This window comes from Pelophylax lessonae (genome assembly GCF_965119305.1).
Source record: "Pelophylax lessonae genome assembly, chromosome: 7".
In the NCBI taxonomy this organism is placed as follows: domain Eukaryota; kingdom Metazoa; phylum Chordata; class Amphibia; order Anura; family Ranidae; genus Pelophylax; species Pelophylax lessonae.
Genome location: NC_138774.1, coordinates 180,002,071 through 180,025,010, shown reverse-complemented (window position 1 = coordinate 180,025,010; position 22,940 = coordinate 180,002,071). Strand labels below are relative to the sequence as shown.

General features: G+C 45.2%; 1 protein-coding gene across 7 annotated transcripts in view; it reads left to right on the top strand.

The window, feature by feature from the left end:
• The window catches only part of BRD3 (bromodomain containing 3), a 129,371-nt gene that overhangs the window by 22,626 nt on the left and 83,805 nt on the right, over positions 1-22,940 (top strand). For all 7 annotated transcript variants that reach the window (XM_082263645.1, XM_082263644.1, XM_082263639.1 and 4 more), the window contains exons 2-3: positions 17,628-17,939; positions 18,378-18,515. In XM_082263645.1, the coding sequence (XP_082119771.1) occupies positions 17,739-17,939; positions 18,378-18,515 (339 nt within the window). In that variant the 5' untranslated portion in view covers positions 17,628-17,738. The remainder of the gene's footprint in view (positions 1-17,627; positions 17,940-18,377; positions 18,516-22,940) is intronic.

Below are 22,940 nucleotides of genomic sequence, written 5' to 3'. Positions count from 1 at the left end.
TGGTTCTATACATTTTTTTTTTTTTTTCAGCAAACTTGAGACATTGGATACAGAAGCTATGTACAGAAGCACCAATAAGGAGGAGTGGCTGGCTCTCCTTTGTGTTAACCCCAATGCACTTGCAGTGATGCTGTCATTTTGGGGTGCAGCAAGACGTTTTGTAGTAATTTGGGGTTTTTTGTATTTTTTTTTATTTTTTTACGGTTAGAAAAATGTTAGTTTTTTTTTTTTTTTTTCTCTCTTGGATACTACAGAGAAAACAGTACTTACATTGCATTACACCAGGATGATAAAGAATTGACACACTATAATGAGAAATGGCATCTCGATCAATGGAGAACAAAAACTTTAGGGTTGATTTACTGAAACTGGAGGGTAGAAAATCTGGAGCAGCTGTGCATGGTAGCCAATCTGCTTCTTATTCAATTAAGCTTTGACAAAAAAAAAACTTGAGGCGGATTGGTTTCTATGCACCCTCCATAGGGTCGATTTTAGTAAATGTACCCTATTGAGTCTTCTCTACTTTTCATCCGTGTTAATATCCTAAATGTTTAGTGTGGTTATCCATGAATACAAAAAATATGCTATAAGAAGTTACACAATTTATAGTGGAAGTCAGACTCTAAGCTTAACCACTTTACGACCTCCCGCCGCAGTTATACTGTGGCAGGCAGCCGCTCCTGCGCAAACCGCCATAGGTATACGTCGGTCACGCGCAGGGAGTTAGGGGACGAGCGCGCTCCTGCCCCCGCTCATCAGACGAGAAGCTGATGCACGGGGCAGGCGGCTTTGATTGCCGCTTGACACCCGCAATCGTTCCCTGCTGAGAGGGAAGGATGGGCAGCTGTTGTAAACACAACTGACCGTTCTTCTCCCTGGAATGATCATAGAGCCCCCTCTCAAGTGGAAACCTAGACCGGCTATAACTGTATATTTTAAAAAGGTGGAAAAGGAACCAAATTTAGTCTTGGGTTTTTATACCAATGTGTCTATATCAATGTGTCTATGTCCTGGTGACACCTATTTCCCTAATTTCTTATCCTGGTGTTACAGGGGCACAAAGAAATCTCCCCAGTGGAATTGTTGGCAACGATAAAAACTTAAAAAAATTGTCTTGAGTATGTCTTTCAACAAACAAAGCTGTGAAATGCTGTATAATTACACATGGTTGTTTTTCATTCTCAGGCTCTTCACCTCTTTCTACACAGTGCGTCTTTCTAAAATTTTAAAAATCATTTCTCAGAATAAGATGATGTATTGATGGTGTCGAAAAGATTGCATAATCTAGGTGTTTCTTGGAATAAGATTTTTTTTTTTTTTTTTTTTACTATAAAACATTCCTTGCTTTAAGTGAAAAAATGTTTTAGGCATTAGTACCCCCCCTACCCTTTTACTTACTTGAGCCCTTCATTCGATCAAGCGCTGTAAGGCTCCGTTCACATGTTAGCGTATGGATCACGGGCAGAACCGCCACAGTTCCGCCCGCGATCCGGAGATTATTGCTAATCGCGGGACGCCTGTGCGTTGCCCGTTGATTTGCAATAGACCCCCAAACGCTGAGCGATGTTGCCGCGATTTCCGCCTGCCGAATCGCGGTAACATCGCGCAAAAAAAATTGCGGGACGCAATACGATCCAAAGAAGCTCTTGTACTTTTTCGGTCGTAATGCGTCCCGCGATTTTTTTTGCGCAATGTTACCGCAATTCGGCAGGCGGAAATCGCGGCAACATCGCTCAGCGTTTGGGGGGCTATTGCAAATCAACGGGCAACGCACAGACGTCCCACGATTTGCAATAATCTCCGGATCATGTGAACGGAGCCTAAGTGCTTCTGTACCAACATTAGTCTGCCTGCCCCTCTACATTCAGGCACAAAAGTGGGAACCTTGCAGGTGGCTGTTAGTTAGGCTCCGTTCACATTATAGCGTATGGATCACGGGCAGAACCGCCGCGGTTTCGCCCGCGATCGGGAGATTATTGCAAATCGCGGGACGCCTGTGCGTTGCCCGTTGATTTGCAATAGACCCCCAAACGCTGAGCGATGTTGCCGCGATTTCCGCCTGCCGAATCGCTGTAACATCGCGCAAAAAAAAATCGCGGGACGCAATACGACCAAAAAAGTACAAGAGCTTCTTTGGATCGTATTGCGTCCCGCGATTTTTTTTTTGCGCGATGTTACCGCGATTCGGCAGGCGGAAATCGCGGCAACATCGCTCAGCGTTTGGGGGTCTATTGCAAATCAACGGGCAACGCACAGGCGTCCCGCGATTTGCAATAATCTCCCGATCGCGGGCGGAACCGCGGTGGTTCTGCCCGTGATCCATGCGCTATAATGTGAACGGAGCCTTAGAGTGGGCAATTAGAGTCCTGCATTCTACAGGATATAGAGCTGTTGATTTGTGAAGAGACCTGGCTACCATCATTGCTGACCTGTAGGTTCGGGCTTTTGCTTGTTAATTTCATCCTTGCATCATTACTGAATAAAGCAAGCAAGCATGCAGGTCAGGAGGCCTGTGTTTGTCGAGGTTAAGGCAAAGTATTGACCAAACTGGCAGGTCGTGATGGCAACATGTATAAAGTTGTTGAAAAAAATAAGAATTTTGGTGAGGAGCAGATCCAATATACAGTCAGGCCAAAGGGCTAGAGAGGGCCTGACTGTATATCGGATCTGCTCCTCACCAAAATTCTTATTTTTTTACTTATGTTTTAGGGATGTGGCAATGATTGGTGGATTAATGTGAACCAGTACTTCTTTATTCTCCTATGTATAAAGTTATCACATAATGGAGCAGAATATACTTTTGAATGTTGAAATTGTTTGTTGTGTTAACCTGCTGGCTTTCATGCTCCAGTCTATTGATCAGATAAACCACCTGTGCTATTCTTGATGGAACCTTGTGGTATTCAACTCCATAGAGATGTTAATTTTGCTTTCCTGTCTTTCCGTCAGAAACCAGATGTACCTGCTTGACCGGGATGTGACTGCAGGAAAAAAGAATTCTCTTAAATGTTTTCTGTGCCGTTTAAACTTTTTTTATTTTTTTGCGGTCTTTAAATACCTGACCAAACTGGGTTATGCGCAAAAAACAAAAACAGGACTTTAATTTAAAGGATCCAGGCTTATGTTCTCTCTTTCTATAAAAGATTTTATAATTTTATGTTGATTACTACTTACAATCTTCACTTCAGCAGCCAGACTGCTGCTACTTGTAGTATATGTTGCTGAGAGGCGGGGATATAATGTCAGGATCCCCCCCTTGTCCAATCAGATACATTTTGCTTTTATTGAGTAAATGCAAAGTATTCTATAAGGCCCCTTTCACACTAGTGCGGCTTGTCCCGCGATTTTGAACCGCAAAATCGCATGACAAGTCGTTTTCCATTATTTTCAATGAGCCCCATTCATATCAGTGCATTTCAAAGTAGTTCCTGCACTACTTTGCCACGATTTGATTGCGTTTTTAGCCATAGCCATTACTTTCAAAATCGCGGCAAAGTCGCGTCAAAATCGCGCCGTAAAATCGCATCGCATAAGTGTGGAAGGGGCCTAAATGGTGACTGTGCCGAATGGAATCAATGTAACTTTGCAAAAATATGCATACTTAAATTAGAACTAAATTTTTATTGATTATCTTTTTGGATAAAGAAGGGCTAGAACCCCTTTAAAGTTTATTTTGGGCATTTAGATCCCATTGGGGAGATTTCTCTTCACTTCTCTCTCTTAGCAGGGGCTTACCTACACGGGTTGCAGTTGTGATCCAGACCCATGCTCCAGGGGGCTCGTGCAGCCCCCCCTGTACACCTGAATAGGGATGGTGGGGCAGCTGCATACAGAGGACTGATCTCCAGATTTTCCTTCTGCAGCCGCTGAATGACTGTTTTGCCTCCTCCTCCCTCCCACAGGGATTAAGCAAACGCAGGAGGAAAAGGGAGAGGTCAGTTCCTCTATATTCAGCCACCCCACTGCTCCTTCTATGCAGCTTCTTTCTGCTTCCCACCTGTGTGCACTTACCCGGCCTCCCTTTGCCCTCTCCTGGCCCCGCTTTGTCCTCTCCTGCCAGCTGCTGCAGGGAAGCTGGCAGGATTGAGAGCTGGGAAGGGGCGGGTAAATGTGTAACTTACAGGCACATTCCTTGTCTTAAAAGGGAAATAAGGGCTTTTTATTTTTTTGCTTTCACAATCATACTTGCCTATGTGCATGCAGCATCGGTCCCCGTTGGCTCTAACACTGAAAATGAAGTGATCAAGCACCTCTGATCGCTCGGTTCTTAGGGCTCCCTGAGCAGAGAGCTGGTGACTATCAGTCACCGCCATCTGCTCTGCCACCTCCATCCCCTTCTCCCCCCCCCCCCCCCCCCCCGCTCACTGGAGTGCTGGGCTGTTGAGGGGGCCGGAGCGGCCAACCGAGGCTCTGCCGGTAGCTGGTCCAGGCATGTGGGCAGATCCCCACTTCATTGTCGGGAACTTGCCCTAGATTGGACTGGCTCTGTGATGTCAGCAAACAGCGTGCTTTAGCGCTGTCTGTTGAATTTGGGTCACAGGAGTGCAGAACGAACTGCATTCCTGTGGCCCATAGGAGAAGTATGGCCAAATGAGCTTTGGCTGTACTTCTCCTTTAAACAGTTAGTGATGCGTCCTGATCACGGACTCTGTTAATTCATAACTGGGGCATGGTACTATGCTTTAGTTTGTGACTGAATAGGAAGCTCTGTACATAGCTATTCCTGTCCAGTCATTCTGTGCAGATGAGGCTCCAAATAAGGGTATTGAGGGCTGTGTCCTCAATATCCTTTCTCTATCTCAAAGGTAGAACATCAGAAGTCTACTTAGACCCCTGATATTTCACCAAAGCCCCCAACGGGGCTCGTGGAAAAAAAAATGGTAAAAAATAAATAAAACCACTGAAATAAAAACTGACACCAGTGGCAACAAAGATCACATTTGCAACTGGGCCCTGGCTTTCTGCCACCAAGCTCAGGGAAGGGGCCTGACCAGGGGTCAGAGGGGGCTATTCATGGTTTCTTGCACAAGGGCCCTGAAGGATCCAGTTAGGCCACTGTCTCTTGGCCAAAACAGAAAGTGGGAGAAAATACTAACATAGTGAGAGAATCTCCCTGGTTGTCACCAGAACTAGCATCCACATTGGGAAATATCCCCACTATTCCTGTTCTGGGGCCAACCCAAAATTTGTGATTTTTTTTCTTTTACTTTCTATTTCATTGGTAATGATAAACAGGACCAATAAGAGTGAATCTCCCTAGAAGCTGTCCCCCAGACCCCCCCCTTATTCTTACCTAAACCCGATCGTTCCAGAGACGAGCACAAGCCCAGTGGCTCCAGCTGCTGTCAATCATACCAAGTGACACGGGAGTGCGTGTCGGGATTCGTGGGCGCGCCCGCACTGGTGCCCCCATGAGAAGCGTCTCTCCGTAGGGGCACCCGATCAAGAGGAGGAGCCCGGAGCGCTGCCAGGGCACCCCAGAAGCGGAGGATCGGGGCTGCTCTGTGCAAAAGCATATGTATGTAAGCATAACATGTTTGTTATTTTAAAAGAAAAAGAAACCTTTACAATCACTTTAAATAACACCTGACATGTTGTCTAATCCCTCTCCACTCGATCAAAAACTATATAAAAAAAAAAAATTGCAAACAGCCAGCCAGATTGCACCTTTCTTTTTACTTGTAGCATGTTAAAACATTTCACTTTTGAAAAAATAAATTAGCGTCCTTTGTTCTTATTAATCGAATTGTGTTCTGTACTGTATATGCAGTATGAAGATGTTACTTAGTAAGGTGTTACGATCTTGCTAATTTCTGGCCTACCTGGGTTGTGTAGTTGCAGACAGACCCCCTTAAGTCCTTGCGTTTCCCTGACTGGGTATGGGTAAGGCATATTTGTCTGTTACCTTTATCTGTTATCTGACAAAAATATTTCTGTGTGGTGTAAACATGTAAACAGACATGTCTGTTTTTACAGCTGTATTTTTTATTTCCTGCAAGTATGTTAAAAGCAAGCAGATGTCACCAGCCAGTGTCAGGAGAATACTCAAATTATTCCATGGAGCCATTTTTCATTGTTAATTTTAAATGTCTCTAGCCACATAATGTAGCAGGTTACTGAAGGTATGATTAGCATTCCCCAATGGTTACAGTTCTAGGGAATATATTGTTTTATTAGAAACCAGACAGTAATAGGGATGGGGCCAAAAACCCATCCACCAAGGTATTCCACCTGAATATTGGCCACTTTCATCCCCTTCCTTCCCAGGCCAATTTTCAGCTTTCAGTGCTTTTGCACTTTGACAATTACTGTCATGCTACACTGTACCCAAAATACATTTTTATCATTTTGATCACACAAATAGAGCTTTCTTTTGGTGGTATTCACCACAGGGTTTTTTCTTTATTTTTTGTGTGATAGAAGTGGAAAAAAGTGCGAACATTTTGAAAAAAAACAAAAAAAACCCAATATTTTCTTTGCTTTAGAAATCCAATAAAATCAAATTTCGTCATAAATTTAGGCCCCTTTCACAAATAGGGGTCCGTCGGCGGACTCCGTTTTTCTCAGCGGGGGATCGATCTGCCGATCCCCGGCTGAGAAGGAGGATGGCAGCTGTGTCTTTGCACTGTGTGCAGAGACACAGCTGTCAGGTCCCCGCTGTTCTCTATGGGGGGATTGGATGGGAACGGACCATCTGTCCATTCTCATTTGATCCGATCGGCTGGACGGATGGAAAATAGGGTTCCCATCCGTCCAGATTTGACGGCTCGGATGTCAGCGGAGATGTCCCCGCTGACATCCGATGCCCCATAGAGATGCATGGGGCATCCGTTCAGATCCGCCTGAAAAACAGACAGGCGGATCTGAACGCTCCTCCGCCTGTGTGAAAGGGGCCTTAGGGCAGAATGTATTCTGCTACATGTCTTTGGTAAAGAAAATCATAAGTGTATGATAATAGGTTTGTCTGAAAGTTAAGCATACAAGCTAGGCTATATATCATTAAAAATTGATAAATACTGATGTACTGACTACCTATCGAATTTCTTCTGCCCTAAAATGTCAGGACAGTACAACTGACCCGTTTTTTTAAATGACAGTCCAAGGTATTTAGTAAGAGGCATAGTAAGTTTTTTGAAGTTGCAATTTTTTCCCACAATAGTTTTGGGTAATGAAGATTTGATTTTTTTTTTCCCCCCACAAAATTGTTATATTAACAAGTTCTTTCTTACACATGGCATAAATAAACTTGCAATTACACCCCAAAATATATTCTGCTACTCCTCCTCAGTATGACAATGGCAATACCACATATGTGAGACTTTTCCACAGCCTGGCTACATACAGAGGCCCATCATCCAAGTAGCACCGTCCGGCGTTCTAAAGGTATAAATTATACATTTAATTTCCTGAGTACCTATCAAATTTTTGAAGGCCCTGGTGCACCAGGACAATGGAATTACCCACAAAATGACCCCATTTTGTAAATAAAACACCCCAATGTATATTCTATGAGGCATAATGAGTCTTTTGAACGTGTCCTTTTTTTTTTCCACAAGTTTTTGGAAAATGTGGAAAGAAAATGAAAACTTTTGTCACTTATAAGATTTGTCTAACACATAGCATGTACACAGCAAAAATTACACCCCAAAATACATTCTGCTCCTCCTCCTGAGTATGGTGATACCACGTGAGACTTTTTCACAGGCTGCCCACATACAGAGGCCCAACATCCAAGTAGCACTGTAGGCGTTCTAAAGGCATAAATTACACATTTAATTCCCTGAATTTCTATCACATTTTTGAAGGCCCTTTGACAGATGTAGCAGATCATGGATGGATATGGCAGATGTTCATCGGGACAGGTTTGGCAGATGATCTGCACCAGATCACGGACAGGTGTGGCAGATGTTCACTGCAACAGATTGTTTTACTGGGACAGTTGTGCGACAAGTATTTTCACTGTGTTGGGGACACTAGCTGGGTAATTAAGTAAAAAGCAGTAAAATGGCTCAAAACTCACTGAACCCCGGCTGGCAGGACAGATCTACTCTCCTTCTCACTGACAGCCTTTGTGTGCGGAGAAGCAGAGCTGATCACCCTTAAAATAACTGTTTTGACATTACATGACAGCTGTGATTGGACACAGCCGTGTTGTAATCAGGAGGGCCAATCACAGAGCCCTCCTGCCGAGCGGTATTGCGCTGTGTCCACAGGCACACCGAGATCTCACAGCTGCGTGGGCTTGAGGCCACGCGATCTACCTCCTTCTGAAGGACATTCAGGAACGTCCACTCAGGAGGAGGATAAAGGCTAACTCCAACTTTTAGAGAATGTTACATCCATGTTTTTGGTGTAACATGATAGTAGTTGCATGCAAGTTGGATACATAGGGGTCAATTCCCTAAAGGATTCTAAATGCAATATGAATGTCACGTGACTAATTTTTCATATCCCATGAGATAATGAGAGTAAAATATTGAATTTGAGGTTAATACCGCAAAAAAAAATAAAAAATCATTAAAGATCATTCACTAAAGAAACGTGCATTGGTTATTTATCACCTGGCAGTTGGTATTTTAGCAAAGTACTGCCCAGTAAGGTAAAAATATACAATGCAACAGTGTAGGAATATTCTGCCTTTAACTCCAGGAATGAAAATAATTTCAAACAGAACTCATCTGGTCTTGAGGGTCTCTTTTCACTTGTAGCCCTATCAGTCCACATATAGGCTCACAGCAGGGTCCTCTTCAGTCTTTTCAATATGGATATGTATGAGTAGCCACCAATGACGCCCTTCCACATCACACACTGAATCGGCCTTGTTGCCCACTTAAGTTCGGGGAAAAACCAGTACAATAAAACGAGCACAAGGAAAGGACGCACCAGCCTAGTGCATTACCGTAGGACTATTGGATAAAATGTCAGCATACTCAGAAAGGCAATTAAGTGTACTTAACAGTTCCCATCAAGCAGTTAAGGATATGGTGGGCTGCTTCCCATCCCGCTCCTTAACCAGCTAATGTTAGATGCAGGTGGCCGCAGGCTCCAAAAATTTGCTTCTGAACTGCATCTAAATTGCAACTCATCAGCTTCTTAGGAAATATGCAGTGAAAACGGAGGGGAATTTTGCATCAGACATGTGTGAACCTAGCCTTAACCCTTGACAAAAAAATAAACTGGAAGCTGTTTGGTTTCTGTGCAGATCTGCTCCAAATTTTGTACTCTCCAGTATTAGTCAATCAACCCCACAGTGTCTTCTGTGATAGCTGTGATGTATCTATCCCAGGTGGCAGCAGGGTGTGGCCTTTTTGCATCAAAATTTTTAACTGTTGTGTATGAGGGAGGGGAGAGATAAAATTTAAAGGTTGTAAGAGTCACTTTACCACTTCTTGACCTAAAGGTTTTACCCCCTTAATGACCAGGCCATTTTTTGCCATACGGCACTGCATTATTTTAACTGACAATTCCGTGGTCATGCGACACTGTACCCTAATAAAATTTGATGTCCTTTTTCCCACAAATGGAGCTTTTTTTAAGTGGTATTTGATGACCTCTGGGTTTTTTTTTTTGTTTATTTTTTGCGCTATTAAGAAAAATAGCGCCAATTCTGGGGAAAATGTTTTTCATCCTTTTAGGCCAATTTGTATTTTGCTACACATTTTTGGTAAAAAAATTCCCTATAACTGTATATTGATTGGTTTGCACAAAAGTTATCGCATCTACAAACTAGGGGAAAGATTTGTAATTTTTTTTTTTTTTTTTTTTTTACTAGTAATCGCAGCGATCAGCTAAATAAGAGGAACACAGGATCCCTGTGTTCATAACTGACAGAACAGCGGTCGCCCCCACTAGCAGTCCTGCGAAGAGACGTACATGTAAGTTGTTTCGCGGGACAGAGCCGACCTGCCGCAGTAAAACTACAGCAGCTGGTCGACCAGTGGTTAATCCTGTTTTAGGTACCTATATACCTTATTAAAGTAAATAAAAATAAACTCCCAAACAACCAAAGTTTTCCTCGCCTTAAGCTGGATGCAAACAATCGCGGACCTTAATTCCGCATTCAAACGTCACTTCCAGTGCTCTGCCCTACGCAGAAGAAGTCACGTGAGCCCACGTGACTTCCTCTTCTGCGTAGGGCAGAGCACCGGAAGTGACGTTTGAATGCGGAAGTAAGGTCAGTGATTGTTTGTATCCAGCTTAAGGCGAGGAAAACTTTGGTTGTTTGTGAGTTTATTTTTATTTACTTTAATAAATGCCTTATTATGGCAATACTGTACTATGTGAGCACCTTATTGAGATACGTGGGAACCCCGGAGGATTTACACCCCGATCCATACAGATGAGGCTGACCACCATCCCCTTATCGTAGACAAAGGAAGGAGAGGAGATGAGTGATTCATCCATACAGTAAAGAGGCGCATTATTATACAACTTGAGGTGAGCAGCTAGCACGCCCTTAGGGGTAATAAGCGCGAAGAAGCACCCCATATTCCCACATGGTGATAGGTGGAGGTTCAATACCCGGAAAAAGGACACTGTGTGTTTTTTGTATTTGGGACACTTTAAGCACTTTAAAAAGACTGAAAGCACTGGATGTTGAAATTGTGTAACAAGATCACTCACCTGTGAATAGATTGAGCACTGAGCACTTTTTATTGTCCTCTATACGAGTAGATTTTGATTATTTTTAAGTAATAGTAATCTTATTTCTCTGTCGCTCATTGACAGACGTAGTCCTCCTTGATTAATATCAACTCGGGTTATACTGCCCTCTACAGGAGTAGGACTAGACAGGAAAGAAAACGTTCTGGCCACACCCTAGGGGCAGTCCCAGAGGGTATATCCTCTCACTTCCTGCTACAGCAAATCAGTTTTTTTTCTGTCTAGTTAGGAGTAAGGACCTAGATTCCTTGCTAGGATCTTCGGTCCTGGCAGGATTTTTTTTTTTTTTTTTTAGAAATACTTTTTTAGACAGCTTTTTTTCTCCAGTATTCCTGTGAGATCTTCAAGCAAGTACGCTGAAACTGGGCGACGGGCTGGATGTTGAGATCCAGTGGTCACCCCAGTTCAGCCTACGAGCGCGTGCAGGCCATAGCTCCGCGCTGGGTCGGCCGCGACATAGTCCCACTGGACGGGGACTGACCCTGCGAGTTAAACGTCTCGCCTGGACGCCAATGACCAACAGAGTCACGGCGTCCGTATTGGTCGACAGCCCCCCCACCCCGGTGGAGAGGGGTTCTGTCAGGAGTTGGCGCCCGCCTGGTTCCGGTATGGTGAGTAGAATGTTCCCCCCTCTCCCCCTGTCGGGTTTGTTGGTGGACGCGGGCCCCTCTCTGGGATGGTCGGACACTCAGTTTCTGGGTCTCCCCTCTATCCTATAACAGGTCACAGATCCCCCAATTTGAGTGTGATTTTTGTGAATAGAAACAAGGAGGCTTGGTTTGGGAGCTGACTATCGAAAGTCACTATATGACTGTAAGGGTGACTTAAGTCAGTGGCAGACTACTAAAAGGCATTACTATTGAGGTATAGAGGTATCCTACCCGTCTAGTGTGTACACAGGCAGCCACAGATCGCCATCCCTCCAGAAAGCCGGTCACTTCCACAGGGCCACACAGCCTCCCGCAGGCCGAGGCCACCTCCCGCAGGCCGCGGCACTTCCGCAGGCCGCACAGGCCGAATGCACACATCCCGCAGGCCACTGCTAGCTTGCAAGCCGCCGATATCCTACACAGGCCGCCGCCATTTTCCTGCAGATCGCACGAGGCCGCCACATTGGCGTAGCCTCGTGTCTCCAGCATGGGGGCGGCCATGTTTGAGGTGACCAAACACCTCGTGGAGTAATTGGGAGGCGCTGGAAGGCGTGTAAAGGGGCGGAGCCGCCTCCTTGGCCCAGGGAAAGCAAGCCAAAGACTTCCTGTCTGTAACAGACAGTGCTGGAAGCAGGTTGATAAGAAACTTCTGTGCATCAGGTGAGCCTTGGGGTCTCGGTCTCTCTCTCTCTCTCTCTCTCTCTCTCTCTCTCTCTCTCTTTCTGAGGGGTCCAAGCAGGTACACTGAGGGGCGCTACTGCGCTGGGGGACTGTTAAAAAAAAAAAAAAAAAAAAAGTTTTTTTTTTTTCTTGCAATTAATTTTTTTGTGTTTGCTGGCAAGTGTCTTGTTACATGAACCCTGCCACACATGTATCCCCACCTGATCCCCTAAGGGTGGCCGCAGGACCCTCCAGTACCCCACTTGTGATGATGCATTATCAGCAGTTTTGGAGTCTTTAGTATCCCGGGTGGAGGTAGCCTGTCAGGGACAGGGGTCAAGAAGAGCGACCCCCCGCCTACCCCTATGTCATCTGATACCTCAGATACGGATTCTGAGCTGGTCATTACAGTCCCTTTTCTGGGGTTGTTGTCTCAGGTACGGTCTCCTCAGACAGTAAGGAGGACGCTTCTGCCTCCGCCATAGCACAAGAAGCGTTGGTGGAAGCACTAGTTGTGTCTGTCCGGGAAACCATAAATCTTGAGGTTACACCGGCAGAGGTAGCTGAGACTCGTATTCCTTTTTTGGTACTAGCAAGCCTACCAAAATGGTGAAGGGTTTCCCTTGCCCAAATGGGGTCGTCCGTAAATGAGCCCTGCTATTTCCAAACGCATTGCTAGGCGCTATCATTTTGAAGAATCCCTCATTTCAAAGATGGACGGTACCACCAAAAGTGGACTCACCGATTTCCAGACTAAATAAAGCCACTGTTATCCCGTTGGATTGACAGAATGGGCCCCACCCATCTCTGTGGTGGGGGGGGGACGTCTTCACCGGTTTCCGGATCCAGGGCTTTCCAGAATCCCGGATAAAGGGGTTCGCAAGGTCATATGGTCGGGATACAAGATCGAGTTTCGATCACTTCCACCGGTGCGATTCTTCCCTTCCAATATTCGACATCCCCGGGTCGCTTAAAAAGCTTTGCGGGGGACAGCTTGATACAACAAGCAGTGGTAGTTCCCATTCCTTGGAGGAGTTCTAGTCGAACTTGTTCACAATGCCCAGGAAAAAGGGCTAGGTGCGTCCAATTCTGGTCTTGGAAGAGATGGAGTCCATCCATACAGTGGTGGCCTCCCTGCATCAGGGGGATTTCCTGGCGTCCATAGACAGTTAGGATGCCTATCCTCATATTCCCATCTTCGCAGGACATCAGCGTTTTCGTTGCTTTTCCCAAAGATCCCACCAGGAGACTGAACTATCTGGGCCTAATTCTGGATACATCCTTGGCAAGAGTGTTTCTCCATGCGGAGAAACTCCAGAAGATTCAGTCAATGATTCAGATGTTGCTGTCCGTCAACTGGCTGGGATTGATGGTCGCCTCCTTAGAGGCAGTACCGTTTGCCCAGTCTCATACCCGAATTCTCCAAAGAGGAGATTCTTCCCATATGGAATCGGAATCCCGATTCCCTGGACAATCGGATCCGATTGAGTGAGTGGACCAGGGAGGCTCTGGTCTGGTGCCTTCGGTCTCCGATGCTCAGCCAGGGGAAGTAATTTCTTCTGATAAATTCCAGGTTACCGATAAATGGGTTGGAACTGAGAGCGATCAGACTTTCTCTGATTTACTGGACCGAGCAGCTCCAGGGCAGCCCGGTTCGGATCCAATCGGACTATACCACGGTCATGACTTATGTCGATCACCAAGGGGCACCAAGAGTGCCCTGGCGGCCATAGAAGTGGCCAACATTCTTATTGGGGGAACAGTTGTTCCAGTTCTCTCCGATATTTATCACGGGGGGTGGACAGGCAGATTATTTCAGCCGTCGGATTCTGGATCAAGAGGAATAGTCTCTTCATCAAGAGGTATTTCACCAGCTGTCCCTTCATTGGGGCACCCCGGATATGGATCTGTTGGTAGGTTGGCTCAACAGGGCTCGCACCCGCGATCCTCTAGCGGACGCAGCAGACGCGCTGAACGGCCTGTAAAGGCAGTATCAGCTACTATATGTCTTCCCCCCCCCCCCCTCTCAAATTGCTGCTGAGATTTCTCCGCAGGATAGAGGTGGAGGGAACTCCAGTTATCCGGGAAATTCCGAGCTGGCCTCGTCAAGCTGGGTACGCCGACTTGGACAGGCTAGTCGCGGACGCTCCTTGGAGACTTCCTCTCAGGGAGGATCTGCGGTCTCAAGGACCGATCTTCCATCGTGCTTTACAGTCGCTGGTTTTATTGGCCTGGCTATTGAGACCCAGGTACTGAAGGACAGAGGGTTGTCAGCTTCAGTTATTCCTACTCTAATTAAAGCAAGGAAAGCGACTTCCAGCAAAGTCTATTATCGCACATGGAAGACTTATATCGCGTGGTGTGAATCTTTGGAATTTCCCCCACGTACCTATTCGGTGACCCGAATCTTGGCTTTTCTGCAAAAGGGGGTTGAGCAGAAACTATCCTTGAGCACTATCAAGGGTCAGGTTTCAGCATTAGCAATCTTCTTTCAGAAGCCTTGGGCTACTCATTCCTTGGTGTCCAGGGGGTGCGGCACTTGGCTCTGCCAGTGCGCGCGCCCTTACCGCCCTGGGATCTTAATCTGGTGTTTGTCGGTTCTTCAGAAACCTCCCTTTGAAAATATCAGGGAGATTCCCTTGCTTACATTATCCCAGAAGGTGGCCTTCTTGGTGGCTATCACTTCTGCACGCAGGGTGTCAGAACTGGCTGCATTATCATGCCATTCCCCATATCTAGTGGTTCATAGGGATAAGGTAGTTCTTCATCCGAAGCCATCCTTTCTTCCTAAGGTGGTTTCAGATTTTCATCTGAATGAAGATATTGTGCTACCTTCCTTGTGTCCTAAGCCCAATCATCCTCAGGAATATGCGTTGCATTCCTTGGATGTGGTTCGGGCAATCAGAGTATACCTGAAGACTACGGAATCGTTCCGTAAGACGGATTCACTTTTTGTGATCACGGATGGCCCCAGAAAGGGGTTGCCTGCATCTGGCGCGACTATCTCCAAATGGATTAGACAGGCGGTGGTACAGGCTTATTCTATTAAGGGTCGGAATCCTCGTTCCCTGTTAAGGCGCACTCCACTCGAGCGCTCAGTACTTCTTGGGCCTACCGCCATCAGGCGTCAGTGGTCCAGGTGTGCAAGGCGGCTACTTGGTCGTCGGTTCATACCTTTACAAAATTTTATAAAGTTGATGTGATGGCATCGGCGGATGCCTCATTTGGCCGCAAGGTTTTGCAGGCCGCAATTTGAGGAGACTGGTGGTCTACCTCGAGGGTTTTTTTCCGTTGGAATTTCTGTTGTCTCATCTTTTGTTTGATGAGCCTTTTAAACTTCTAGTTGGCACCGGTTGGGCCTTCTAGATTGGATTTTGATTTCCATTTTCCCACCCCTCATTTGTGGCACTGCTTTGGGACATCCCGAGTTGATATCAAGGAGGACTACGTCTGTCAATGAGCGACAGAGAAAAATGGATTTTTGTAAAATCTTACCGTAAAATCCTTTTCTCTTAAGCTCATTGACAGGCGTAGTACCCGCCCCTCTGTTTTTGAGTTTAGTTGGGTTAAATTCTCTAAACACTGCTTTGTGACATAACTGATTTGCTGTAACAGGAAGTGAGAGGATATACCCTCTGGGACTGCCCCTAGGGTGTGGCCAGAACGTTTCCTTTCCTGTCTTGTCCTACTCCTGTAGAGGGCAGTATAACCCGAGTTGATATTAATCAAGGAGGACTACGTCTGTCAATGAGCTTAAGAGAAAAGGATTTTACGGTAAGATTTTACAAAAATCCATTTTTATTATTTTCATCAATAATTTGAAAAGCACTGTTGCACTTTATATGTATAGTTTATCAGGATCCACTGATTATTTGGAAAATTCAACACTATATTAGAGAGATACACCCAATATCTGTAGAAGATATTATAATCTAGTTGAGCACCATCACAGTAATTTATATCATTTGAGTGGTTTTATTAATATTTATTTATATCCCTTCCCTGAAGCGCGGTACCCCCTCCCCTCCACTATATAACTTCAACTGTATGGTTTACAGAACTGGTACACGCAGCACTAAGGGGTCTTTCACGCACATATTCTCTAGACAGAGTGAGACTCATACCAACATATATATTATACAACCTATTACAGCATATACAACATATTATTTTTGTAGTGGTCAGATGCTGATCCGTTTTGCACCTTTTTTCATTAAGTTTTCTTTTTAATACCATGGGACATTTGTGGTTTAATATTAAGAGCCTGTTGCCTGAGTCATCTAGTCCTAGTGCTGAATATTGTTTCTTGGTTTTTAATAGCTGATGTATATCTTGGAGAACTCTCAGAACATCGGGATATGTGTTACTGTATAGCAATTTTATGTTCAAAGAGTTATCTTGGGCAGTTGGCTGTATTTTCCAGTGAGTAATATTTCAAGATTGTTTAAATTATTTTAGGTAAACAAAGGAAGTCCAAGGCAGATGAAAAAGGTGTATTTCTCTTTCGCCAATCAATAAATAAAGTAAAAATTAAATAAAATTGATAGTGAGCAGCTGCTGTGGACATATATATTAGGTACACAAAATAAAGTGTGGCTAAAACACACTTCCTATAGTGCTTGCTATATACAATAGATGTGCTGGTGATTGAAACAATTAATTTAACATACAAATGTGCACCATACATGTGCTATTTATAAATGAGCAAAAATTGTGCAAATGGGAAAACCAGTGCAAAATGTGCTAATTCAATCCTAATGTGCATGTAATCAATGAATGATAAAAAGGTACTGATGAGAATTTCTAGTATGAGATGTATATGGAGAGATATATAGACTCACCCAATGTAAAATATATGTGTGAACAATGTGCAAATTAGCAAAAATAAATCACAATATATTGTAAAGTGCAAGTGACATTTAAAAACCACTAGGGATAGTAATAAGACATGATTGATAGTCCATATACACAATATCTTCAATAATCACAAAAGTGCACAAGTGCTCATCCAGTGACCACTATGGATGATGATATATTGTTGTTGTTAAATAAGATAGTACAGTCTCTTCAATAACCCCAAGGTGCTCAAAAGGATACACTCACATAAAATTGCACATGAGCTGTGCGGGCTATTGCAGGCAATGAGTCAAACGGGGAGAAACACAGGAGACTTTCCTGTGTGTGCTGCCAGGTCACGTCCGTCTGGAGTCCCCACCCCCTATGCGCGTGTCGTCATACGCTGTGGGCGTTAATCTTCTTCAGTCGGGGTCTTGATCTTGTCCATGGAGTCCATGGACTACATAAGTCCATGGAGCTTATGTATTATTGATTTGCACTTTATTGCCACAGATTGTTTACATGCATTATGCACTATTTTTTTTTATCATTAATTGTAATAGATTTATAAATAGCACATACATTTATAAATCTATTACAATTAATGATAAAGAAAATATAGTGCATAATGCATGTAAACAATTTAATTTTTTCAAGCACCAGCACATCTATTTTATATAGCAAGCGCTATGGGAGGTGTGTTTTAGTCACACTTACTTTGAGTCCAAGGCAGAAGCAGAGCTAGTTTAGCCTATTCTATGTGTTTGTGTGTGTCTTTACCCAGATTTTCTGATTCATTTTTTTTACTTTTGCATTTAGGTTCTATGGTGGTACCTTTGAAATGGGATGTCCTTCCTTTCCGGGGGCCATAAAGGAAAAGATTGCGCTGCATAGTTGCTGTGAAGGGAAATAACCCAGAGACAGGCAATCATGTCTGCTGCCACCGCCGCCGCCCAGGCTCCACAGGGGCCAGTAAATCCTCCCCCTCCAGAAGTCACAAACCCCAACAAACCAGGTCGTAAGACCAATCAGCTCCAATACATGCAGAATGTGGTGGTGAAGACACTTTGGAAACACCAGTTTGCCTGGCCTTTCTACCAACCGGTAGACTGCATCAAGCTCAACCTACCTGTAAGTCCCCACCAGGCTTTTGTGTTACAGGGGTGCTACTCTTTATCAGGGTGATGTTATTGGTTGCTTTTTGAGTCATCTCTGTTTTAATTTGCAGGTACCGCAGTTGTTAGATTTTTTTACTGTGTACACCGGCAGCATGACTTCATACAAGAGCATTTAAGTATTACATGCTTTAAACCCCTACCTTCAGCATCATCGTAGTGCATCTTTGATACTTCTCAGAAGTACTTTGTTGTGCAGGTGAATGCTAAGCTCCGTGGTATTGTGAAAAATGCTGAACATTTTTGCATGTTTGAGTGCAAGGCCACAGAGCTGACACCTGCTACACTCAAAACATATTTTTCTTATACTTTGTAAAAAGCACCCATCTTGACATTGGCCTGGTTCTCTCTCTTCAAAACGAATTCTGAGCCACCCATTCTTTTTACTTTATAGGACTATCACAAAATAATCAAGAATCCAATGGATATGGGGACAATAAAAAAGAGACTTGAAAATAACTATTATTGGAGTGCAAATGAATGCATGCAGGACTTTAATACCATGTTTACAAACTGTTACATCTACAATAAGGTGAGTGTCCAGCTCCTCATAATATTTTGACATGGGGCACTGTGGCAATTTGGCTTTCAAGCCCAAATTAACATATTTTATATTTTTACTTCAATGCAGCCAGGCTGCATATGCAGTAATAAATATGCTATTTTTAAGTTTGGTTTTGTTTCTAGCTACAAAGTGCTGCAGCAAGTACATGGGGAACCAGAATGCTGCTCCGAGGGTGGTGGAGTTGTTGGGCAACTGGAGACCTAAAGTATAACTAAGGCTTCATGCACACAGGGCGTCATAAAAACATGCTCCAAAGGTGTTTACTTGACGCCGGGAAACAGCAGCTGTAAAAACGTGCTTTCAGTAGCTTTTTCCGCTAGCGTCATTGCACGTTTGGCCACAGTAGCTGTTAGCAGCGTTTTTTCTGCCTCCATTCAAAATCAATGGTTCCCTATGGGAGCCTATTGATTTGAATGGAAGTCGCACCGCAGGTCGGATCAGACTGATCCGACTTGCGGCGCGACCTGCACTGTGAGAATCTTGAGGGGGAACTCCACGCCAAAATAGGGAAAAAAATGGCATGGGGTTCCCCCCCAGGTTCCAAACCAGGCCCTTTGGGTCTGGTATGGAATTTGAGGGTAGCCCCATGCCGAAAAAATGGCGTGGGGTCCCCCCCAAAATCCATACCAAACCCTTATCCGAGCATGCAGCCCGGCATGCCAGGAAAGGGGAGGGGACGAGCAAGCGGCCCCACCCCCCTGGATCATACCAGGCCACACGCCCTCAACATGGGGGGTGTGGGTGCTTTGGGTCAGGGGGTGCTCTGCACCCCCCACCTCAAAGCACCTTGCCCCCATGTTGATGAGGACAAGGGCCTCATCCCCACAACCCTGGTCGGTGGTTGTGGGGGTCTGCGGGCAGGGGGCTCATCGGAATCTGGAAGCCCCCTTTTAACAAGGGGGCCCCCCAGATCCCGGACCCCCTCCCTATGTGAATGGGTATGGGGTACACTGTACCCCTACCCATTCACCCCATAAAAGACAGTGTGTGTAAATAACGACAGGAGACGTTTTGGAAAGTTTATTAAAAATCTTCATCCCGTCTTCTCCCTCTCCGGTCTTCTGCTCTTTTGCTTCTTGTCTTCTCCTCTCCGGTCTTCTGCTCTTTTCTGTTGCCTCTTCTTGTCTTCTCCTCTCCTCTCCGGTCTTCTGCTCTTTTGCTGTCGGCTCTTCTTCTTCCTCCGGTCCTCCTCCGACGTCTCCGGCGATTATGCAGGTCTCCGGTCTCTGCAGCTTATTATACAGCCATTGGGGGCGAGGCCGCCAGATGATGTCATCGGGAGACCCCGCCCCCTTATGTCACAGATGGCGGCCACGCCCCTAATGGCTATATAATAAGCTGCAGAGACTGGAGACTGGCATAATCGCCGGAGACGTCGTCGTCGGAGGACCGGAGGAAGAAGAAGAGCCGACAGCAAAAGACCAGAAGAGAGGAGAAGACAAGACAAGAAGAGGCGACAGCAAAAGAGCAGAAGACCGGAGAGGAGAAGACAAGAAGCAAAAGAGCAGAAGACCGGAGAGGGAGAAGACTGGATGAAGATTTTTAATAAACTTTCCAAAACGTCTCCTGTCGTTATTTACACACAGTCTTTTATGGGGTGAATGGGTAGGGGTACAGTGTACCCCATACCCATTCACATAGGGAGGGGGTCCGGGATCTGGGGGGCCCCCTTGTTTAAGGGGGCTTCCAGATTCCGATGAGCCCCCTGCCCGCAGACCCCCACAACCACCGGCCAGGGTTGTGGGGATGAGGCCCTTGTCCTCATCAACATGGGGGCAAGGTGCTTTGAGGTGGGGGGTGCAGAGCCCCCCTGCCCCAAAGCACCCATACCCCCCATGTTGAGGGCGTGTGGCCTGGTATGATCCAGGGGGGGTGGGGCCGCTCGATCGTCCCCTCCCCTTTCCTGGCATGCCGGGCTGCATGCTCGGATAAGGGTCTAGTATAGATTTTGGGGGGGACTCCACGCTGTTTTTTTTCGCCATTTTGGCGTGGAGTTCCCACTCAAGATTCTCAGTGCAGGTCGCGCTGCAAGTCGGATCAGTCTGATCCGACCTGCGGTGCGACTTCCATTCAAATCAATAGGCTCCCATAGGGAACCATTGATTTTGAATGGAAGAAAAAAAAACTTATAACGTGGCATAACGCACGTTAAGCAACGTTATTCAGCCTTTAGCAGCGTCAGACATTTTTACAGCTTGACGCTGCAGCTCCAGAACGCACAGTTCCTGGGTTTTTTTTGGAGCTGTAAAACGCCTATGCCACTTGGAGCTCCTAAAAGCTCTATGTGTGCATGAGGCCATAGAATAACATGGATGGGCGTTCTGCAGCTGCAAAAAAAAAACGTCTGACGCTGCTAACAGCAGCTCCAAAAATGTCCAGTGTGCATGAGGCCTAAAGGCAAAACTTTTTTTTTTTTTTTTTTAAGTTTTGGATAGAGTTGAGAGAGATTAGAACACTTTTTTTTTTTTTTAGAATTTATTGCTGTCTGTTTTCCCGTTAAGGAGATATACCCTCTCTATTTTCCTGTTTTCCCTTTATCATTGAAAGTGAAAGTAAAATCCCAAATGTGGGGTTTTCCCCAAAAAAGTAAGAGTGGAAATCTTCCAATGGGGATGACCTGGGGGTCCCCAACAAAATGTCCTTGATTTGCAGGGATTTCCTGTTCCCTCCTGTTTGGCTATGTGACAGGAAGTGAAGCAAAGGTAAAAAAAAAAAAAAATCTGACAGGCGTTATATTCTTCCCTTGCTCTATCCAAAAGGAAGAAAACTTATTTTTTTATTTTTTATTCCTATAGTGTTTTATTCCTATAGTTCTACTTTAAGCTCTACTTCTGTGTAAGAGCAGCAGTCTAGTTCACCAATGTGCTGCCAGCAGGGTATTTTTGGGCTTGCTCCTTCATTTAGCAGCTAAAAAAAAAAAACAAATATTTAAAAGGGCTTGGTAATTACTGTACATAAAGGCTCACTGCATTACAGTAATAACTACAGAGGGATACTACACCTTTCTTTTGTCTTCAATGTAATTTCATTCTCTACTGGATTTAGGTTTACTGTAAATGCAGCTTAATATGATTATGGGAAGGTGTATGGGTTGCTTATGCCACATCTGAGGATTATCATATCGTCAATTATGCTTTGGAATAAAATATGGTGTGTGATGGGAGATGTACAGTATCTCACGAAAGTGAGTACACTCTCACATTTTTGTAAATATTCTATTATCTTTTCATGTGACAACACTGAAGAAATGACACTTTTCTGCAATGTAAAGTAGTGAGTGTACAGCTCATTGACAGTGTAAATTTGCTGTCCCCTCAAAAAAAACTCAACACACAGCCATTAATGTCTAAACCGCTGGCAACAAAAGTGAGTACACCCCTAAGTGAAAGTGTTCAAATTGGGCCCAATTAGCGACATTTTCCCTCCCCGGTGTCATAAAACTAGTTAGTATTAGGGATGCACCGAAATGAAAATTCTGGGCCGAAACCGAAAATGCAGGATGCCCTTGGCCGAAAACCGAAACCAAAAATGACTTTTTTCCCCCCAAATGATTTTAAAATAGATAGAACAGGGGCATACACCAAAAACAGGGAGGCGTACACCTGTAGCTGCTACCCTGTCGCAGTATAGTGGTTTAATTTAATTAGCAATGGTATTTGTATTATGCAGCATGAGGGGGTTGATGTATTGCCACTGCTGGTCACTGATGAATTAGTGACCGACCAGTTAATGTTTTATCAGTGTTAATTAACACTGGTTGCACTGCTACTGGTTGCACTAATGCAGCACAAAGGGGTTAACTGCCACTGGTCGGTCACTAATTCACCAGTGACCAGCAGTGGCAATACATTAACCCCCTCATGCTGCATAATACTAATACCATTGGTAAGCTCGCCTCAGCGTTCCCCCCCCCCCCCCCCCGCTTCAGCGTCCCCTCCCCCCCCCGCCTCAGAGTCCCCCACCATCTCAATGCAATCTCCTTACTTTCACTGTGCTCCTTCTGTGTCCTTCCTTTCAAAAGACCCGCCTCTGGCCGGGGGGCCGCCTCCTTTTGATGTCACTACTACTACGATGTGCATGGATGAACTAACACACCGGGCGGGTGAGCGGCCGATAATAGCTATAACTATGTGAGCGCTTTACTTCCCTGTCAGCGGAGATATCCGCCTGATAGGGAAGTGAAGCGCTCACATAGTTATAGCTATTAGCGGCCGCCCGGTGTGTTAGTTCATTCATGCTCATCGTAGTAGTAGTGACATCACCGGGAGGTGGGCCACAGGCCAGAGGCGGGTCTTTTGAAACCTGCGCTGCGCCCGCGGCGGCCATCTTTAGTATCGGCATCTTTAACCCATTTTCGGCCGAAAATTGCGGTTGCCGAAATTTCGGTGCACC